Source organism: Myxine glutinosa, chromosome 2, assembly GCF_964187855.1.
Source record: "Myxine glutinosa chromosome 2, kmMyxGlut1.1, whole genome shotgun sequence".
Lineage (NCBI taxonomy): Eukaryota > Metazoa > Chordata > Myxini > Myxiniformes > Myxinidae > Myxine > Myxine glutinosa.
In genome coordinates, this window is record NC_136262.1 from 64516973 (window position 1) to 64540066 (window position 23094).

The 23094-nt window shown below is 43.6% G+C and overlaps 1 protein-coding gene across 1 annotated transcript in view; it reads left to right on the plus strand.

Moving 5' to 3' along the window:
- DDX27 (DEAD-box helicase 27) overlaps window positions 1–13833 on the plus strand; it is a 90174-nt gene extending 76341 nt beyond the window's left edge. The window contains exons 16-20 of the mRNA XM_078773383.1: window positions 2084–2177; window positions 5380–5474; window positions 5705–5825; window positions 6662–6749; window positions 13507–13833. Coding sequence (XP_078629509.1) covers window positions 2084–2177; window positions 5380–5474; window positions 5705–5825; window positions 6662–6749; window positions 13507–13582 — 474 coding nt within the window. The 3' untranslated portion in view covers window positions 13583–13833. The remainder of the gene's footprint in view (window positions 1–2083; window positions 2178–5379; window positions 5475–5704; window positions 5826–6661; window positions 6750–13506) is intronic.
- The last annotated feature ends 9261 nt before the right edge of the window (window positions 13834–23094 follow it).

Below are 23094 nucleotides of genomic sequence, written 5' to 3' on the forward strand. Positions count from 1 at the left end.
ATATGGCACTACCATCCGGGAAGCAAGACAGGACAATCCGCTGCTGTGCCAATCTGCTTCATATATCGCTTACGCTTTATCTCTCAAATAAATAAATGCTATTTTGGACGACACCCTCCTGCCAGTGGGACATTCATTGATTAGAGAAGTTGGGTCTTGTTGTGGCACATGTTTGCTTTTAAGGTGTATGCATCATCAACTTGCACTCCAGTTTGCTTTCCTCAGATTTCACTTTGTCCTTTTTGTTTTGCTCAATGAGTTCCAGATTGGCATGGACGTTCTATTCTGGGGAATCAACTGGGCAGGAGAAATTTCTGAATGTTGACGTTTTTCCACATTGGCTGAATGTCTTGAGGCATTTCCAAAATTCTCATGAATGAGTGGGAATCCAATAAGAATAAGAATAGTGATCTAGTCTTTGTATAAAACATTATTGTTACATTTGGTTTGTGAAAGATAAGTTCAGCTGCCTTGAAACAGGAAGTCCGAATAAAAGCTTGCCCATTGATGCTGTTGAGCGGTTACACGTGTCCGCTCTGCGGCATTCATAATATTTGATTGTTGTTAGCATCGTTTTGGCACGGCATCGGCATGGTGATGATGTGTGTGGGGTCGATCGATTGATTACGTGGGAAAGTAATTTACCACTTGATCACGTGTGACTTCCCATTTCTAAAGTGCTTTTTATCACAAGGGCCAGTATTGGCGAAACTACATTTGTTTTGCATCTTCATTTATCAATACTAGTGAATAACCCGTTCTTACTCATGGGTTTATTCACCCAGAGTAGTTGTGTTTTCGTATGACTTGTAATATCACCTCATACCATGAGTAGTGCGGCAAGTAATAAAAACAAGGAACTTTGGCGCAGGAGTAGGCCATTCGGCCATCTTGCCTGTGCTACACCAACACCAGTTCACATCACCCATGCACAAATAAGCTGCTTACAAGTCCGGCCAATATCCCTGTACCCCTCTATTTCCAATGCATCTCGGTACCTATTGAATTCCGTTTTAAACCGATCAACTGTTTAAACCTATACATATTTGCATCAAGAGAATTGGGGGGCCTCCCCCAGCCCTGAACCTTGGAAATCATGAATTGAACCATTGAGGTGCCAAAATGCAATTGCTGTAACCTTTTTCAGATGTTGGCTGAACCTTTAATTTTTTGGGTCATGCGGCCCAATAATGCATCCACTCCATGCTGTCTCGCTTTGACTTGTGCATGAAATGATGGACCCAGCGTCGCTTTGTATGTCTGTGTTCTTCATCAAATATCAGCCTTCTGCTGGTATCGTTCCAGAATCTCTGTTGCTGTGGCCACTTGAGTTGCCTTTGCTTTCGATTGTGTAACCGGCAATCGTACACCCGCATTTTCAATCCACAACAGAAGTACTGACTTTCTGACAGCCAATTTTCATCCTCTATAAAGGTTCACCAACTCCTTCCTCAGCGTCATGCTGCTGTGAAGCTGAACAATGAGACCGTTGCCTTCTTACTTTTACTGTCTTGAAAATATCCGCGGTTATGCGAATCGGATGCGAGTTTGCACAATTCTCAACTGGAAAGAGGTTTGCCGTGATTTTTTATAGCAATGTGTGTTTGTATGGTCCAGCAATTGTACTGGGAATTGTTTTATAAAAGTTTAGTTAGCTTCGGATGAAGTCATTATGTGGTTTTTGCATTGTAAGCTGCCTGGATATTGGAAGATTTTCACATTTTGCAACAAGGTCCTGGTTTGTTTACCAAGTTATTCACTAGTCACTAGCGAAGAGCCCATCCTTACAGACTGGTTAATTCCCCCAGAATTGTTGTATTTTCATATGACTCGTCATAACTCCTCCCATTGTGAACAGCGATTATGCCGTGCATTTACATAGAGAGAATTGGCGCCCTCCTCCTCACCCTCAACCCCCGGGACAGCGATTGTTTCCCCCCTAAAATCCTTCCAGGCACACCGCGAGTACAACCAGCAGTTTTCAACTCATTCCGTCCTTTGGTTCAGGAGTGCATGGAATGCAACATGCAAGCAGGCACTTCTTGAATTGTATTATGATTGTCATTCCTCCTTGAACTGCCAGCTCAACAGGGTGAAAAATAAAGTGGAAAATGCGGAGACGAAACAACCTGAGAGGACATGGTTTCAATCCAAGAAGGAAAAAATGCAAGAGAAAGGTGTGAATCGGTTTTTGTTTTTTTTTACATTTTAACAATAATAGTCCAGTGCATTTCCTTTGTTATTACATCAGTGGCATATCTGAGATGTGGAAGTTACTTTTAATTACCTCCACCACCGGAGGTGGATGGAGTTATGTTTTCACCCCTGTCTGTCTGTCTGTGAGCAAGATATCTCAAAATGTTGTGGATGGATTCGGACGAAATTTGGAAGAGAGGTAGTGTATGTGCCAAGGACGAAATTATTAGATTTTGGTGAAGATCTGGATCCGGCTAGTATAATTTTTTAAGTGATTCTTCACCATTGGGAGATAGGGCCAAAAACGATGGATACGAGTAGCAGGATATCTCAAAAAGTTATGGATGGATTCTGACGAAACTTGGTGGAGAGGTTGCGCGTGTGACGAGGAAGGATTTTCTTAAATTTTGGTGAAGATCCAGATCCGTATCATAACAGGCTAGTAGAATATTTTAAGTGATTCTTCACCATTGAGTGATAGGACTAAAACCAACATATAGCAGGATATCTCAAAAAGTTATGGACGGATCTGGATGAAATTTGGGGGACACGTTGTGTGTATGTGACAATGACTAAGCAATTGGATTTTGGTGAAGATCTGATTATGGATTCTGACATGAGAATTATTTAATCATGAAGTGATGCTTCACCATTGATTGATACGGCTAAAACCGATACATAGCACGATATGTCAAAAAGTTATGGAAGGATTTGGGCGAAATCTGGTGGACCGGTTGGGTGTGTGACAAGGAAGGATTGGTTAAATTTTGGTGAAGATCCAGATCCGTATCATAACAGGCTAGTAGAATCTTTTTTGGTGAAGATCTGAATATGAATTCGGATATGAGAATTATTTAATTTTTAAGTGATTCTTCACCATTGAGATATCGGGCGAAAAGCGATATATAACATGATATTTAAAAAAAGTTATGGACGGGTTATGACTAAACTTGGGAGAAGAGTTGGCTATGTGACGAGAACAAGCTGATTAAATTTTGGTTCGGGTCCGAATTCAGATCCAGCCTATCAGTGGGATACAAAACGTAAACTGCTCAGCCTGGTGGAAGTATGCGCTCTAGCGAGTGCCGTCCTATTTGCATTTGTGTCTCTGCGCTGTTTATTCTGCCTTTTAAGGCCAAAACTAACCATTATTTTCTTCCGTTTTGTTATTTGAAGCTGTTCGATATATTCAGGGGTTTTCCAACAGTTGTTATGTTTTTTTTGGGGGGGGGGGGGGGGGGCTACATGTGCAGTTTGTAAAAATCCTTTCACTGGTTAGTCACTAAATACAGTCAGATCAGCTGTTGTAACACTTATTGGGATGTGTGTATAATTGTTATTTTGCATTCTCTCCGAAGCCAATTGTCTGAAAACTCCTTGTTGTTCTTTTTATTTTTTTCTTCCTTTTTTGCTCTTTTTTTTTTCTTCGTTATCCTTCCATTTTATACGAGGTCTGAGGCTCGTAATGGAGCTGACAGTCTCACACACACACACACACACACACACACACACACACACACACACACACACACACACACACACACACACACACGCAGTGGCGTAGTGATGGTTTGTGGCGCTCAGGGCGAAGGTCAAAAATATCACCCCCTGCAGGCACTGACATCGTCAGAAATTCCTATTGAGGGGGCCATATGAAAGAGCTCTCAGCTTCCTCAGCGGGCTCAGCAGCAGAGCCCTGAACGCTTTTCAAAATGAGAATAGATTTAGATATGATCTCCTGAGATGATTAGGCTAATTAACTACAAATAATCCAGAAGAATTCCCATGTTTCTAAACACACGCCATGTTAAGGTGTATAGAGCAGTTTAATAGGTCCTTACATGGCATGATATTCCTATTACAAAATAAATAACAAAAACAATGATAACATTATTATAAAGCATTTATTAATACTAATAATATTAGCAACAATAATAATATTCTTACCATTTGGCGATAATAAAACGAACATATAATCCCCGCCCTGATTCAAGCAGACCTGGGCTTGGTGAAAGGTAAACTAGTGCTGAAGCAGTCCAGCAGGCAGGTATGCTACAAGGCTGTTAACAAAAACTACATCAAATATGCATGCAGAAAGGTGTGGTATTTCTATGTGGCATGGTGTGGTATTTCTATGGCCCTAGACTAGAGACTGGAGCTGAAGAAACAGAGCAGCAGAGGAAGGTAAGGCAGTTAAAGAACTCACTTGACACGTGATCCTGGCCGTTGCTGATTGGGACATAGCCCATGAGATATCTAGATTTGATCGATGTAATTGCATAACAAACGTCCAACAGTTACACCCTTCCATCCCCTGGGCCAATGGGTGATCTCCATCTTACCGAGTGCATATCGAACCTCATTATACAAGATAAGAGATCTACGCAGCAGGCAGCCCGATAATTCCGAACACCATAACACAGATTTATTTACTGTGAGAGATGTCCGTGAAGCTAGCACCCTTTACCCGATTCAAAGTTAGGGTTGTAGCATTACAAAAATGGGGGGTGTTGTGGATTTCTTTGTATAAAAGGTGGATGCGAATGTGTAAATAGGGTAAAGTATGTTCTATGATCATCCGATAATGGTTCGAATCCTGTAAAGGCCTGAGAAACATAATGTAAGACATGAATAGGGCAATGGTTTGAATCCAGTAATGGACTGAATCGGTTAATCGTTCGAATGCAGTAATGGTTTGAATCCGGCCGCTTTTCTCACCGCACTCAGTGGGGCCTATCCTCAGGAGGAATTTGCTCCTCCCCATGGATGCCAACCAACTGATGGGGATTGTCCATGCCATATCCTTTTAAATGCTGAATGTGAAGCAAGGAAGCAGCACGTACCATTTTTGAAATATTTGGTATGACTCAGCCAGGGTTTGAACCGCCGACCTTCCAGACTTGGAAGACACTCAAACTTCATTATTACTTTGTTGTTAGTCTTTTTTTTCATAATCCTGTTTTTCATTATTCTTCTTCTACTTCATTCTTTCAAATCAAAATTCTGTAAAAGAGTTTGTTTTGTAAAGGGTATTCAGTATTTTTATAATATTTATATTTACTTTGGTCTTGCTTTCTATTCTCCTTTCTCAAAATATTGCCTGATGTGAGACATTAGCAAATGAACAGTTTTATTATGTGATGAACCTTGCGGCTACACTTATGGAATGCTTGTCATCACCAGCCGCAAAAGCATTGCAAGAATACGATATGTCCGTAATGGGTAAGAAGAAACGACAAGAGTTTATAAAGAACCTGAAGCAGAAGAAGCAACAAACGGTGCGTTACTCATTCATGTTTTCCCAGTCCCCAACTTTTTTCTTTTCGTTTTTCCACTCGACCTTGTCCCCTGTAAGAAATGGAGGCCTAACAACTAAAGTGGGCAAATGGGTTTACCCTTTGACAATACATCATTAGCGCAAGGGTATTATCAATCGTCATTTGTTACCTGAACAAAGCGTTTATGTATTCATGACTGAAGATGGTACATCCCTCATACGTACCCACAGCCGGAGGACCGGGCACAGTTTGAGATCCTGAAGGCCCACATGTTTGCTGAGCGCACCGCAAAACGTAATCGGCGACAGAAGAAGATTCAAGCAATGCCAGAGACTAAGGCTGCACCAAAAGGTAGTCATGTTTTCACGAGTCAATGCCTTGCAAATGTAAGGATAAGTAAATCTTTTTGGGGGACGGATTAGCGTGCAATCAGAGTTGATGGTTTTTCGAAACAGTACCGGTGTACAGGTAGTGGACAAAATCATGGAAACACGAGGGTGAATGGGGGACATCAAGCAACGGCTTCCAAACAGGTGTGGCCCATGTGTTAATTAAGCAAATAACATCCCAGCATGCTTAGGGTCATATATAAAAATGCTGCACAGTCCTGGTTGCCGATAATTTGACTAGCATGGCTACAAGAGGAGAGTGAACCCCCCAGTGGCCCCATCCACACAGCACGTGTGGTTGCCCAATGATTTGATTAGCACAACACTGATGTTATCCTTATGTCATGGCCTTCTCAGTCACCAAATCTCAACCCAAACAAGCATTTATCCTGGAACGATGCCTTACAGCATTTTCCACCTCCATCAAACAGATGTGAATTGATTGACTTCCTCGTGGAAGAATGGTGCGACATCCCTCCTGCAGAATTCCAGATGCTGGTGGACTATATGCCACAGCACATACTGGCCACACATCGTGGCTACACATGGTGGCTCTACGCACTGTTAAGTGACTTTACATTGGTGTTTCCTTTTTTTATCCAACACCTGCACAAAATTTTTTCAAAATTTTTACTGGGTTTGCTGCAAGACATTTCAGGATATGGATGAGACACCTGTTTCAAATGGAAAGCGTCTGTTTGGTGGCTTCTGTTGTCCAGGTTTCATTCGAATGGAAATACTGTGGCAATTACTGTTATTGAAAATTTCTGCTTTAATCTTCAACCCTTTGTATTCCAGAAAAACATGCCAAGAAGCGGAAAGTCGGAACCTTTGACAAGGAGCTAACCAACACGTCGAAGAATTGTGTGAAGCAGTTCAGGGCTGGGTGAGTTTATTTAATTATTTATTTATTTTTGCTGCACCAGAGTTTCCTTGTTTGGCTTGCGTGATATTCCTATTAATAATTACCTTCCCAAGTAAGTCGCAGGTGATGTTTGCCTGTAGAACATTAATGGCCCTTTATTTTATGAATCGCTCGGTAACATTCATACTTTCCAGTCACAGCTCATTTTCGGCTGTGAGGAATTATCCGGATTGATCGGGCAGTGTTTTTTCTTTCTTTTTTTTCTTTTTTTTGTATACAAAATCAAGGCTCGTGTAAGAGCTAACATTAGTCACAAAAAAACAAACTGACACATAAAACATACGATTAAGGGAGCGGGAGACAAGATGGGGAGAGAGAGGGAAGCACACAAGTACAACAGTAGAGAACAGAGGGACATTGGGAGATCTGTGGGAGGGAGAGGGGATGGGGGGAGGTGGGAGAGGTATAAAACACATGGACACTGCTAGGGCTTCCATGAAAGAGGTCAGTATTTCAAAAAAGGTGGATCTGGGGTGAATTAACGGGGTTAGAAAAGATCAAGGTTTTGGATGGGGGATAAGAGATGGTGGTGAACAGCTGTTTTAAAGACCTGGAGGGAGGAGTGGGATTGAAGAGAGTGGGGGAGTTTGTTCCAGAGGTGGGAGAAAAGAGGAATGAAAGAGTGAAGGTGAGCAGAGAGTCTTGATTTTGACAGTTTCACCATAAGAGGGTAGCTGGCAGATCTTGTGTAACTGTAGGAATATTTGGGGGACAGAGCACAGACAGAGTGTAGTCGGACAGGTGGAGACAAGTGTAGTCGGAGTCGGAGTGTAGTCGTAGTAGTCGTGTGTAGTCGTAGTCCGACTACAAGTGTAGTCGGAGTGTAGACAGGAGCAAGGCCGGAGAGTAGTCGTTATTACAGGTAGAAAACAGAAACACCACCAACCTGCCTGCGGTGAGTGAGTGAAAGGGCCTCGGAGCTTTATCGCGGGAGATTCCAATGATTCTGAAAGCTTTGGTTTCAACAGCATGAAGCCGAGCTAGGTGTGAGGCAGGAGCACCAGCCCAGACGGGAGAGCAGTATTCCATTGAGCTGCGGATGAAAGCCTTGTATGTGGTGAGGAGCTCAGGTGTGCCAAGGAAAGACTTCACACGACGGAGGATGCCCAGTCGGCGACTGGCTTTGGAGGCCAGCTTGGAAATGTTGTTTTCCCAGGAAAGATCATGGCAGAAAGTGAGACCCAAAAGCTTAAGTGACAGAACTTCTTCAAGGGGATTGTTCAAAAAGTAGATGGGAGGGTTGTCCAGCCGGTCTTTTCGGAGAGACATAGTGAGAGTGTGAGATTTGTCAGGATTGAAAGACATGTTCCACTTGTTTGACCAGTCTGTGTTTTTGTCCAGGTCTGCATAGAGTGAGGAGGCTGCAGACTGCCGATCTTAGGGATGAGGTATGGAGCGGCAGAGAGTGGAGTCATCAGCAAAGAGATAGAGAGGATTTTCCAGAGTCGGAGAGATCCTTGATGAAGACCAGAAAAAGCACAGGGCCCAGAACACTGCCTTGAGGAACTCCAGCCTGAGCAGGAAGGGGAGATGAGAGAAATCCATTCAGGGCCACACATTGACTATGACCAGAGAGGAAGTGCGTGGAGTTTTCCATGGATACCTCCATGGAGGAGAGTTTGGTGAGCAGAGCGCGGTGCCAGACCGTATTGAAGGCAGTTGATATGTCAAGGGAGACAGCTCTGATTTCCTGTTTGGAATTGAGGACCTCCATCCATTGTTGAGACAGCAGATGCAGCATGTCCAGAGTAGAATGACCTGGTCTGAATCCAAATTGATGATCCCAGATCAAGCCATTGGAGAAGAGGAAGGATTTGATGTCAGAAGCGATGATGGATTCCATGACCTTGCTGATTATTGGGAGCAGGCTGATTGGTCTGTAGTTGCAAGGATCTGTTTTTGCACCTTTTTTGTGTAAAGCGGTAATGTTGGCTGATTTCCAAGCAGAAGGCAGATGACCTTGAGCAAAAGAGAGGGTGAAGAGAGCAGAGAGAGGGTGAGATAGAGCGGTAGAGCAGGATTTTAGGACCCGTGGGCTGATGCCGTCTGGTCCATTTGCAGAATCAGAGTCGAGGTTTGACAGAAACTTCTCCACCTTGTCGGGAGAGAAGGACACAGAGTCAAGGAGCAGCTGCGTATGACTGTGTAAGGTGGGTGCAGAGAGAGATGGGTTTGGAACACAAGATTTGGAGGCAAACACAGAGTTGCGGCATTCAGCTTTTTCATGTGCGTAGTCAGCTGTGTAGCCATTTGAGGTAAGGGAGGGAATGGAAGGGCAACAAACATCAAAAACAGATTTGAACAGACGCCACCAGGATTTGGAAGAGGGAGACAGGTTTGAACGATCAGTGTTGAGAGTAGAGAGATAGTGCTTCCTGACACTCCTGAGGGTAGACACACACTTCTTCCAAGCTTTGTGGAAGGAACTGAGATTACCTTCCGTTGAATTTGCCTTCCATGAGGCGAAGGCAAGTTGTTTCAGGGCAACTGCCTCACCACAAGATTCAGTGTACCATGGACGGGAGGAAGGGTATGACAACTGAAGACGAGATGGGATAAATCTGTGCATGAGAAAGAGCAGTTTTCTTTGGAAGAATTCCCCAAGATGAGTTGATGTCGGAGAGAGTAGAAATTGGAGACCAGTCTAGAATTTTAATGGCTGCTTTGAGAGTGAAATGCCAGACTCGTCGGCACTGAGGAGGTTCTCTGAGAATGGCCAGAGAGATGTCCACTTTAACAAGCAAATTATCTGATGAACTAATTGGAGCAGAAGAATAACAGCAGACATTTGCAGTGAAGTTAGTCATAACCACATCCAGAAGAGATGTACCGTTGACTGAGATCCGGGTCAGGAAATTGCCAGATTGTGTCAGTCCCAATGAGTCGCATAAGTCCTTTGCTGAGGTACCATGGCTGGTGAGAGAGGTGCCCACACCCAGCCTGCTGGCATGATGACAATTGAAATTGCCACATATGAGGAAAAGAGAGTTTGGATGATGGCTAGAAGTTGGTCCATGTTGTCAGACAGCGAGATGTAAATGGAGTCATCACTGCTTGGTGAACGGTACAACACACATGTGAACAAAAGGTGGGAGCGGAGGGTAAGCCGAAGCTAGAGGTACTCCTGGGGGTGTGATGGAGAGAGGGCAGTGCAGGGAGAGTGAGGAGGGAGTTTTGAAAGGGAGGGATTATGGGGGAGATTTGAAGGGCAGGGCTGATTGGGGAGATTTGAAGGGGAGGGTAGGGGTGAGTTAAGGTAATGATGTAATTGGGTGTAGGAAGGAGTAGATGGAGGGGACAGGAAGTGGGACGCTGGTATGGGATAGGGTTTGACAGATAGGGGCAAGTAGAAAGAGGGGAGGGAACCGACGGGAGGATTTGACAAAGAAGATGTACAAAATGAACGATTAATTAAATACAAACATCCATTGCAAGCTGCGGTTGTTGAAATTTTCAAGTCAGATATACATTTTAAAACGTTGGGAGTTGGGGTGATACAAAGGCGAGTTCAGAGTATGTAGAAAGGAACAGCTGTGTGTTGGTATGGTTGAAGAATTTATTTGGAAATGAGCTTTTGAAGAGGAAAAGGAAGAGTGAATTATAATAGAATGGAGAATTCAACATGGGAGAAAAAGGAAATTGAAACATTTTAAATAGCACAGTGAAGACCATCAGGGTAAGACATGGAGGTGTATATAAACAGTTGGTCGGTACGGCGGGAGCAATTGCCTCTTTTTTTAAAATTACTAGTGCACCCGCTCACTACGGGAGCGGCAGGAAGGGCCATTCCTCTTTGGGGTATATAAGATTACAGTCAATCTATGGTCGGGTCTGTAGAACATTGGGTGTGTGTTCATTTACCAAGTTTCTTGTGGAGAGATCGCCAAGTGGTTTAAGCATTTGAGCAAGCACTCCATTCAAAGCTAGCAGCTTGGCAAATGAGCACAACCCGGACTTCCTCCCTTTCAGTTTCGTGTTAAACAGCAGGAGCGAGTTTCAAAAGGCCGCCACGTTTGCGCCAGGAAGTGTCATGTTATTAACCCAACTCTTGTGGGGTATATAGAGTACTGTAGATCTTCGCTCAGTTCTGAAAGTAAAATTTACCTCACCAATGTCGGGATTCCTCCAAATTTCTTCATTTAGTGTTATAAACAGCATTAGCGACTGTTTAAAAAGCTAATCATACTTGTTTGTGGTTTATAATATTTTTACACTCTGGTAGAGGCCGTTCGGTCGTTGCTTCCACGAAAACGCCATGATAAGCTATTTATAAATGTTGACTCGACGTTTGTTCAAGGAGGAAAAACACCTTGGGGAGGTGGGATATTATTGGTATTAATATTGTTATGTAATATTATGCTACTATCATTCGTTTTTGTTATTCGAAGCAGCCTTGCAAAAATGCCACGATAAGGCTAACTTAACATTGATATACACCTCAACTTGCAACCCCATTGACGGCAATGGTGGGGAAAACCCACTCAGGGGAGAAAACCCCCTTGGGGATGGGGGCAAATGAATGCGCTACAACCTTCATTTTGTAACCCTTAGTCATCTTGTCAAGTTTGGTTGAGATTGGATAAGTAATGACAGAATGTATTTGGGTCAAAAATTCATCAGACAGACACCAAATGGCGTATTTTAGTATGATTTTTTTGAGCGTTAGGTTGAAGAAGAGTAAAGCAAAAGCTTTAAGAAAATAATTTTGAGCTGTATGGTGAATACCAAGACACTAACAGGGGTTATAATTGGGAGGATCTGAAGGAGAAATAAGGGAACTGGGGAGAAAACAAAAGAGCTGAAGGCAGTCAGGAGAAAAGACAATAAAAAAGACGAAAATGTAGGCCCCAAAAACCCGGCACGAAAAGTCCAACGAATACTTACAAATTGGCACAAGTTTTGAAACAAAAACCTAACTAGAAGCACACAGTAAATACAGAGACAGATACAATAAACAGCAAAAACTCGACAAAACTACCGGGAGTACTTATCTTTGAGGAATCTGGCAGAGTCCAAAAACAGCAGGACCAAGCTCAAGAAACCGGAACCAGAAGTAAAATCAGAATGTAAAAGATAGTCAGCATGTCGAGGATTGGGAATAGGATTTGGGGATAACATGAGATGGTGATTGTGTGGGAGTCTGCCCACCTTTATCAAAATATGACAGACAACACTTGATAGATAAAGGATTATTTATTTCGTACGTACGGAGAGAAAAGTTTGTCCTCAGGCAAGCAGATCTCTAAAGCTCGTGTTCAGCGTGAGGTGCACTCCTCGTGAGGGCTGCCTTCAGGGTAGCTCATCAAATATAATGCCCTCAAAACCATAATCTCTTTCATCAAGTATAACACATTCTTCTCTGCCCGCTCTGCCATCAATACCACGTGACATCAACAAAGGAAAGCAGAAGTCACGCTGGAGCATGAGATAAGAACAAAAGCTGATGTAACGGATCCTTGGCTCACATTTGCATAAGATCAAACCACAGATAAAACATGTTTTTGCCAGCTCAGCACAGAGAAGCAGTTCTTCTACCCGCAACTGTGAAATGGCTCTCAGTCAACTCTATACAAACAAGCATATTTCCTTTTGGCCTGGCTCAACTCTATCACATGATGCATTTGCCCAACATGCTTTTCGGCCATGGCTGTCTCTGATTGGTCCAGAGATGACAATTATTCATTTTTACTCTGACAATTGCTCACTACTCTAAAGGCTGTAGAGAAGATGATGATTGAAGAGACTTGGAGAGGTGAGTCGAGAGAACAGCGGGCAAGAGATTTTAAGAGGGCCAATAAGGATTGTGTTGCTCGCACAACAAGTGTGACCTAGTCACACTCATTGACAAACACATGAGAGGGCAGGTGGGGTGAGACCATAAATGAAGTGATAGCAAATTGCTAGACCAACAACCTCTCTGTGATAGAAGAGCAGGCCTTGCACCTCAGCCTCCTATTAAGTAACACAAATTAGAACGTTGCGTGCCACTGCTCCCAAGGGTTCTCAGTGAGATCTGGCAGCACCACGCCTCATTGGACATCCGTACTGCATAGCAATGTGGATTAATACTTTACACTATGTTATGAGCTGAAGAATGGCAACTCTGCGGAGGATTTTAAGGCGCTTCCCTGCTATGTCGGTGTTGACATAAACCTGTGAAAATCCCTGTTACCTTTGCAATGCCTCGTTTACGTTGTGGCCCATGCTTGCTGATGCTCCATAAATATCCTTCACACCCTCCCCAGACCCCACCCCCTCCTTCAATTATTTTTGTACTCTTTATCCCTTTGCCACATAGACTCTTGCGTTCTTCTTCAGAACTTGATGTTCATATGTACGTCCATTGTTTGCCTGCTGCTCTTTCTCCCCGTGTTGTTTGAACCTCCTTGTCCTGTTTTGCTCATTAATGCATTTCCTCTTGCATATCAAAAAGTCCATAGCTGCTGTGCTTGGAAGTATGGAATGTCTGAGCATGCATTGGAATTTTCCCATATAGTTTGTGCTTAATTTGCTTGGCATGCCGCTCTAACATGTCTCTACATGCCTCGTCTTGTCGGTAGGCTACGTCCCTGGAGATTGAGAAATTAGTTCCAGTTGCGCATCCAGACTTAGCAATTGATACTCAAATGTGAAACTACAAACTGCCTACTTGTACGGTGATAAAAGGTGTTTGCACATTTATCAAACCATCTTGCTTCCTTTTGTGTATTTCCTGCAGATCATTTCAAGACAGGAAAAAAGTTGGTGGGGCAGGGATCAAAAAGGGAAGGCAATTCAAGTCAAAAATGAGGTAATTCCCAACCTTACTCCGTTTCTGATTTTTCTGACCTCTCACCTTTCCTTTTCCTCTGCCACCACCGTAGCTAACTGATTGTGGTGCATGTATTGATTTTGTAGACGGTGATGTCATCCTTCACAAAAAACTGAAAATGAAATGAACAGTAAAGGTTAGAGTGTTAGACCATCATGGTTTGGTTTGGGGTTCATCAGTAACTTCACCTTTGGTTTGGAAAAACTTCTTTAAATAAAAACAGAAGTTGTTTACAATCATCTATTGGATATGGATATATTTTTATGCTTCCACTGTTAACGTAATGTCCCCGGCGATGTTGATACCGATGGAGTCGCCAGAAGCATTATGTTTTTGGGTTGTTTGTCCGTCCGCGTGTCTGTCTGAGATAGATTTTCGTTACCACAATGACTTGAGAATGGCTGAAAGGATCTCGGTCAACTTGGTACATGAATGTATATTGTATAATGATGCAAAGATGAAGTGATTAGATGATGGGGTCAAGAGGACAAAGGACAAAGGTCAATAAGATAAAAATTCTGTTACCGAGCTAACTTGTGAACCAGTGATGGGTGACCAAACTTGGTATAAGTATATATTATAATGCAAAGATTAACTCAAAAGATTTTGGAGTCAAAGGTCATGTCAGGTAAAAATGTGGTACTTTATAACAGCTAAAGGGATTTAAATCAAAATTGGTAAAGGTATGTATAATGATGTAAATATGTGGGTGGAGGCATATCGGTCAACCTAGCGACATCGAAGAGTGCCGTTATAGTTTGCATTGAATTCTGTCACAAGTGAGGCTTTCATAAGCAACATTAGCACTCTTAATGACCGTGGCCAAGTAATTCCTCGATTGACCCTCATCATTAAAAGGAATGAGTATGGAAACCCCCCATTGGTTCGCATTCATGGGGAGGTGGAAATTCTTCAAATGCCATCTGAGTGCAGAAAGAAAAGTGGTGTCGTAAAACTGAGTCATCCCAAGTCTCAAAGTATCATCATCCCAAGTCATCCCAAGCCACTGAGTGACTTCATTTCCCAGACCACTCTGCTTCATGCATACAGTGCCTTCAGAAATTATTCCCACCCCTTGACTTTTTTCACATTTCGTTGTGTTACAGCCTGAATTTAAAATACAGACTTGGCATTTAATATGGGATATTTTTTTTTGTGGGGGTGAACTTACTTTTCAAGATGTCTTAGAGCCAAAAGTTCATTGGAATTATGTTGAAATTATTCTATATTTTGTTAATGTGACCTTTAAAAGAAACAAAAACCACATTTGACATTTCGAAACAAATAAATTGATCCTTGAAAGTGATGCAAACTGATATCGAACTCAATTCATGGACAGTACTGTGTTAAACTTCTGTACGTTTTCCAGAAGTATCTCTTTATTTTGCACATTGGCCAAATTTTTTTTTAACAAAAACAAAAGTTAAATTACGACTGGGATTACGGACAGTAAAATTACAGTTCAGTACTTCGTGTAACCCCCACGAGCATTCAGGAGAGCACGTACACGTTGAGGTATGCTGTTCACGAGATTTGCCAAGGTTTGGACAGGAATCGCTTGCCATGCAGTGACAATAGCCTGCTGCAATTCACGCACAGAGGTCGGCTGCTGGTCCAAGTTGTCGATTTGACGCGTTAATTCTGCCCACAAGTTCTCTATCGGATTCATATCCGGGGACATGGCAGGCCACTCCAAATGCTCTACACCACGGTCAGCAAGAAAGTGTTGGATCATGCGAGCACGATGAGGCCGTACATTGTCATCTTGGAAGACAAAGTTTCCTCGAAAGGCTGCACGAGCAAATGGAAGCAATGTTTTTTTCCAGAATGGCCCTGTACTTGAACTGGTTCAGGTTTCCATTCAGAACAACCAGGTCAGTTTTGCCCCCTGTATGAAAAGCAGCCCAAACGGTCACCCCACCACCTCCAGCTTGGACTCTTGGCACTATACAATCTTTGTTGTAGGCTTCATGCACTTGTCTGCGCACTCGGACATGGCCATCTTGACGATAGACCAGAAATCTAGACTCGTCACTGAAGATTACGTGATTCCAGTGTCCTGGCTGCCATTGACGGTGCTCTCTGGCCCACTGCAATCGGCGCTGGTGGTGTTGTCTGGTCAGGCGTGGCTTTCTCAGGGGACGCCTGGCACGATAGCCTGCTTGAACCAGTCGTTGGTTGACTAGCCTTCTGGATACAGGCACATTTGTCAGTTGCTGCCACTCAGCCCTAAGCCGATTAGCTGACTTGGTACGGCCATTGCGGACTAACCGCTGCAGCTGGCGATCATCCCTCCTTGTGGTTCTGTGGGGACGTCCTGGCCTCGGTATTGGAGTAGGGACACCGCTCTGAGCATTTCGTTTCAGGATCTTTGACACCTGACCTTGAGTGATGCCATACTGCCGAGCAATACCACGCTGTTTCATGCCGTAATTTCGTAAAGCCACCACTCCATGACAAACAGCATTGTCGAGTTGACGGACCATCTCCAGAGGAAGTGGCAATAACTTTTGGAGATGTGCAGCAGTTGTTTTCCACTAATACAGATAGTCAGGGAATATTGCAAAAATCTGGGAACAAATTCCTTACCAAGAAATTTCTTCACCAATGTGTTTGTAAGGGTGTCCACTAACACATTTCAAAAAGTTGAAATTCAAGTCCCCTAGGGGAACCCGTGACAGGGGTCAATTACCTTTTTTAAGATAAAATTTTTCTTATATTTACATTCTGGGTCACAGTATCCGACAGGAAGCATCAAAATTATTCAAAGTAGGCTCATTTTAAAGCTAAGAACATATCTGACATGGTGATACCTAAAACAAATCAATATGTTAAAAAGTTTACACAATTTTGAGCAAAAAATAATAATTTTTTGTCATTTTGGGGGTAAAAAGTAACTTTTCTGGTCTACAATTCGTCTTCTAGGTAGATACCCCTTCGTTTCATTTTTCTGAAAGTTTCCAGCAAACTGCCCAAGATATGCAGCCTTAATGTATTATAAGTAAAACATTCTGGTATTTATAAAATTGAAACTATGAAAGGTCACTGACCTTTATTGTTTTCCCTTATTGTAACATAAATTGTAATAACCGTTACAGGTATTTTTCTTTTGTTACCCTAATTTTTTAACCCTAGCTTTTTCCTTTGTAGGGCAGTACAGGCTAGCAGTATTACTACATGGTCGATGTCATCAAGATCTTCATTAAAACTGAACGACTTGCAGACCACGACGGGCACCTGTCCTGCATTGTTATCAGGATGCTGGACACCTTTTCAGCTGCGGGGCATCATCAATACGCCAAGGGCGCACGGCTGTATTGTCAGCTGATGAAGCAACTCGAAACTTCACCTAGATACAAGGAGACCTTCGAAAGTTTCACTGCTCATGGGAATCACGTTGTCCGTTACTCTTGCCATGATTGGTCTGGCACCTGGTGTGACATCTGTATCGAGCAGAAACTGATGAAGGGGGCCAAGTCAGAAGGTGGTTTGAGCAGAGGGAGGATGAGGAATAGTGATTCTGGCCACAAGTGCTGGGTACAAACCCTCAACCACTTATCCGATGTCAACCAGCGCATGGAGGAAGGTGCCAAGAAACATGGTCCACTCCACAAAGACCTTGCCAAAACTCGGATGAAGCGAGACGCTGAAGCGATTGGACTTGCCCTGAAGTGGTTGGAGGAGAACAATCCCTTCGACCACGATCGAGACGAGCATTTGCTTGTATCCTTCTCAACAGGATTCACGAGCACTGCAGATGACACAGTCAATGGTGAGAGAGCGGCTGAAGTAGGGAGGGAGATGCAGATAAAGCTGGACGGAAAGTCAGTGACATCGACCATGCAGGTGAAGTTCAAGGTACAGGCCCCGTCATCGCTCAGAAAGATTCGCAAGGTCAATGAGAAGAAGATTCTCCTAAACTCACTCAAGTTGTTCAACCGACTGATAATTTTCGCCCAACGGCATATGACAGTCGAGACAAGCTTAAAGTATGAGCTGACTCCCTTCCCCTTGTCCTTGTTCAGCAACAAAGATCAGAAAATGAACAAGGCGAACAAGGCAGGCTTTTCCAAGACTAGCCTGAAGGAGTTGACCGATCCGCTTGACCTCACTGACCAAGCCTGCTCCAGTCTGGTGGTTGATGGCGGATGGCTTCTCTACATGGTGAAGTGGGAACAAGGTCAGACTTGGCAGGAGATTGCCGGTTTTGACAGGTTTTGTGCAGGGGACATTGATGAACATATGGACATCTTCCTTGACGTACGGGCTACTAAGGACGTGGTGATCGGGGCTGGTATTGCGATTTTCCAGCACATTTACCATGAACCAGGTACTACTTTGGGTGCAATTCGATACAACATGTTCTCGCGGAAGGCGGCGGCCGGGTTGATCAAACCAGAGACTCTACCTCCAACAGAGGGTGCAGCTGCACAGCATTCTCTCCGTGCCTATCTCCAAACCCGGGACTGGATGCTGCTGCAGAGCATGTCTTTGGACCCCAGTGACTATGGATGGACGGTAGGGGTTCGTGGTTATGAGCCAGTTCCAACAGTAGACCCCATGGCTCCTGAGGAGCTGCTCCGGTTCACGACCTGCAATTGTGCTGGAGATTGCAACAACCGGCGGTGAAACTGCAAGAAGAATGGTGTCAAGTGTATCTCAGCATGCGGAAGTTGTACAGGCATTACATGTATGAACTGTATCCCTGATGATGTAGAGTCTGGAGAAGACTCAGACCTCGACTCCTGAGGTATTTGACATTGTGGAGCAGTATCGATTTAAACCCTTACACGAAAGCAGACGAACCGATGGTAAACCGATTCCGGATTCCCAGTAACGGTTATTACAATTTATGTTACAATAAGGGAAAACAATAAAGGTCAGTGACCTTTCATAGTTTCAATTTTATAAATACCAGAATGTTTTACTTATAATACATTAAGGCTGCATATCTTGGGCAGTTTGCTGGAAACTTTCAGAAAAATGAAACGAAGGGGTATCTACCTAGAAGACGAATTGTAGACCAGAAAAGTTAATTTTTACCCAAAAAATGACAAAAAATTATATTTTTTTGCTCAAAATTGTGTAAACTTTTTAACATATTGATTTGTTTTAGGTATCACCATGTCAGATATGTTCTTAGCTTTAAAATGAGCCTACTTTGAATAATTTTGATGCTTCCTGTCGGATACTGTGACCCAGAATGTAAATATAAGAAAAATTTGATCTTAAAAAAGGTAATTGACCCCTGTCACGGGTTCCCCTAGGGGACTTGAATTTCAACTTTTTGAAATGTGTTAGTGGACACCCTTACAAACACATTGGTGAAGAAATTTCTTGGTAAGGAATTTGTTCCCAGATTTTCCAGATTTCTGATAATATTCCCTGACTAAGAACGCAACAACCCTTGTATACCCGACTGTGAAGCCAATCATCAAATGCACCTGTCCGTACATTTTGCCACGCCATCTGTGATATAATCCTGTTGTTGACTTCTTGCTGCGACAGACAATCAGTGACATGGTTCTTTTAACAAATAAATCACCAAAGTGTAAAAGAAACTCACCAGATTGATATACTGAGTTAAGAAAGTAAACCCAAGTCAAGAAAAAATATATATTCCATATTAAATGCCAAGTCTGTAGATTAAATTTTTTTAAATCGTCACTGGTCTACAACAATACCCCGTAATGTCAGTGTGTTTTTTTTATTTTAGGAATCTTTACAAAATAATTAAAAATTAAAAGCTGAAATGTATTGAGCCAATAGGTATTCAACCCCTTTGCTCCTGCCTACACTCCAAATTGAGCTCAGTTGCATCCAATTTCCTTTGATCATCCTTAAGATAACTTCACAACTTGATTATAATCCACCTGTGTCCAATTCAATTGATTGGACATGATTTAGGTCAGAAACGCACATTGGTCAAACACACATTTGGTCAAACATCATTGAAACACACATTTCTAAACAAGGTCCCACAGTTGACAGTGCGTGTCAGAGCAGAAACTCTACCACAGAGTTCAAGGATATGTCCGTAGAACTCTCAGAATTGTGAGGAGGCATATATCGGGGAATAGTTTTTTTTTAATTTCTCGTGTTGAAAGTTCCCAAGAGCACAGTGAGCTCCATCATTCAAAAATGGAAAGAATATGGAACGACCCAGACTCTTCCTAGAGCTAGCCGTCCAAACAAACTGAGCAACCGGGCAAGAAGGACCTTGGTCAGGGAGGTGACCAAGAACCAATTAACCACTCTGCAGAACTCCATAGTTCCTTAGATGAGATGGGAGAACCTGCCAGAAGGACAACAGTCTTTGCATCACTTCGCAATTATTCTTCCCCTTTTCCCTTTATAAGAGGGTGAGGTTCGATGGCACCAAGCTCCTGCCCTGCCTTGACCATAATACTCCTCCACTACCCTCTGCCCTCAGCCCTCAGCCAACTCTCTCCAACCACCCCCACCTTATTAATATCCCTCTTCACACAATCCTTCCATCTCAACCATCGTCTACCTTTTTTTCCTCCTACCTTGTTTCCTCAACCTATCCGCTCTCTTTGCCATTCTCTCTTCCCCCATTTGCACCAAATGTCCAGCCCATCGCAGCCGGCATTTCACCAATCTCCACATCAAGCTCATCTGCACACCAATCTCCGCCCTCAGTCCATACATTCTCCTTCTATCCACCCTCTTCACACCCGCAATCCTCCTGACCCAGGTGTTCTCCCAAACATGCAGCCTCTGTTGTTGTCTCTCTGTCAGTGCCACCGTCTCCAGACCGCAAAGGTACGCCGGCCTTACGCACGACATCAGAACCTTTCCTTTCAATCTCCTTCAAATGTGTCTGTCTGCCATTACACCCTCCACCCTCCTCCACACATTCACACCCACCTGAATTCTCCTCCGCACCTGATTTGCCATCCCCGGTCACTGTTCCACCCAGATACTCAAATCTATTTCCTTGCCTGATCTCCTTCCCCTCTACCCCGATATTCTTTTCTTCTCTCTGCTGCCCAACCCACATCACCTCCATATTCTCCATGCTCATTTTCAGCTCATGTTTCTCAAATGCCTCCTCCTTCCACTCCCCTAGTACTTCTTACATCTCCCACCCACTCTCCACCACAACAACCAGATTGTCCGCTTGCAATATCCTCCCCAGGTTATTCTTTTATGTTTACCTTCTTGCTTACCAGCTTATCACCATGATAAACAGGAGTGGGCTGTGAGCACTTCCCTGCCTCAAACCGATGTTGGAAGACAGAAGCCACTCCTGAGAAAAAGACACATGCCAGCATGCCTGGAGTTTACAAAAATAGTACAGGCATTTTATGAAAAATAGCTGTGCAACCTCACACAAATTGCAACAAAAACAAACAACGAATTTTGATTCCTGGATATGTCTTCTATCACATGAAAAAAGTCTAAAGGAATCGTCTGGAGGGGGGGGGGGGGGGGGGGGGAATTATGAAAATCATCAATGTTTAACCCGACCAAAAACGGATTTTTTTTTTGCCACAAATCAGTGTTCTTGCATGGTTGTTCAAATGACCTATTAGTATATACCATGCTTAATGTTTGGTGAAGAGGATTTAAATCAATGAAGAATTCAAGTTTATAAAGAAATTCAGAAATCGTCGTCGTCGTCGTCGTCGTCGTCCCAGATCCCCTGTAGTTTCCACAAGCTAGAGTACACTAAATGTTATTTTTCTTGCATGTGCATCTCAGGGTGCTGCAGTCATCCTGACAGTTGCACCTGATCACCTGCCGCAGCTTTTCAGGAGCAGGAGCTAGGGCTGTCTGGAATGGCACAAGCCCCTCGTCACACTCCTGCCACCCCCACTCAGTCGGACGAAGTCCATCTGCCGATCCCTTCTATTCTTGAACTTACAGGTACACACGCAGGCTGTGGTACATTGCTGCTCCTGCTGTTGGTGGCAACATCTGTGGTTGAACGGGAGATGAGCTTGAAGCCACCTTCTCACAGAAGCGCTGATGATGGAGGAAGTCCAAGGTGTCAGTGGGTTTTCCATTGTAGAGGATCGCCAATGCTTTTGCTCCTGCATCTGCGACATCTTGCTTGGAAGCAAAAGGTGTGTCAAACACCTTGGCCTGGTCACGGAATGCGCTGCTTGCTTTGAATCGCTTGAGAGATGCTCCCTTTCCTATTCCATGGAGGCGAGATGTTGTGTCACATCCAAGAACTGCATGTATAAAGAGCACGTGCTTGCATATGTCTGGACCAAGTAGTTGTTTTGTAGCTTTGATGTTCCACATGTGAGGCTTCTTTCTGTTCTTTTTTGGCTCAGGACAAAAGATGTCATTGGATTCCAGACTTGCATGGTGGATGAGGAGGAGGAGGATGAGGAGGTCTGTGTCATCACCAACTAGCTCAGCTCAGTTCCAGGGGTGATGGCAGCAATCATTCCCATGCCATGGAAGGTGCCATGACCATCGAGCGTGCGAATATTATGGTCGACATTGTCGGCAGCATACTGGACAAACTCTGTCGTCATGTTAGGAATGCCTGTTCCGTGTGATTGAGCAGCATTTCACTCAAATTGGAGCACCTGTTGGTATGAGCAGCAGAACCCGTGATGATGAAGGGAGTCGATGAGGAATCTTGATGCGAAGTGGTGATACAGTTGCACGCCCAAACCAAACTGCAGTGGTGTCAGCAGGACTCTAGGTCTGGTTGCTTGCATCATTGCTTGTCCAATTGATGCCACTTTGACGCCAGCATTCTTCCCAGCAAATAGTCCTGCCAATAGTATCAGAGTATCTGGTAGATATTTGACACCAGATTTTTGTGATTCTATGTCAATACAAGATGGATAGACTTCATGGGATGTTTCCATGGCTTTGATGTCTTTCATCAGTTTAGCAGCTGCCTGTACAAGTTTTATCTTCTCTTCAGCAGTGTTAGTTTTCTGCTGCTGCTTTTTGTAGTATTCCTGTAACACCTCCCTGGCTGTTGTCCTGAAGGTAACCACGTTTGGCTTTCCATTAATCTCTGTCTGGATTATCCTCTCACCAAAATGTTCATGCAGCCTCGTCTTCATGTGGGTGTAGCCATATGCCTCATGTTTTGTGTCTGATGGTTTCTGTTGCATAATGGTAATGAGATCATTGACAGTGATCTGCTCGTCATCATTTTCTTCAAGATATTTTGCAACATCCAAGAATGCTTCAGTCTTCTCATCAGCTTTCGGCCTTCCAAGCTTTGCTCTCTTGGAGATTTCCGTGTTCATCTGCTGAGCCATGGGTATCTGCTTCTTTGTGCGGAAATTGACGCTGCAAGTCTGATGGTACACTGCATCTGCAGCGTGCAGGTCATGAACATGCAGAATTCACGCCTTGACAGTACCTGACCAATCATCTGCTTGTTCGCGACATGTTGCCAGGAGCGTTTCTTTGAATTCAATGGTCTTGACTTGAAGAACTTCCTGCCTCTTCCTCTTTCTTCCAAACGTTGCTGGTCTACCACAAAAAAGG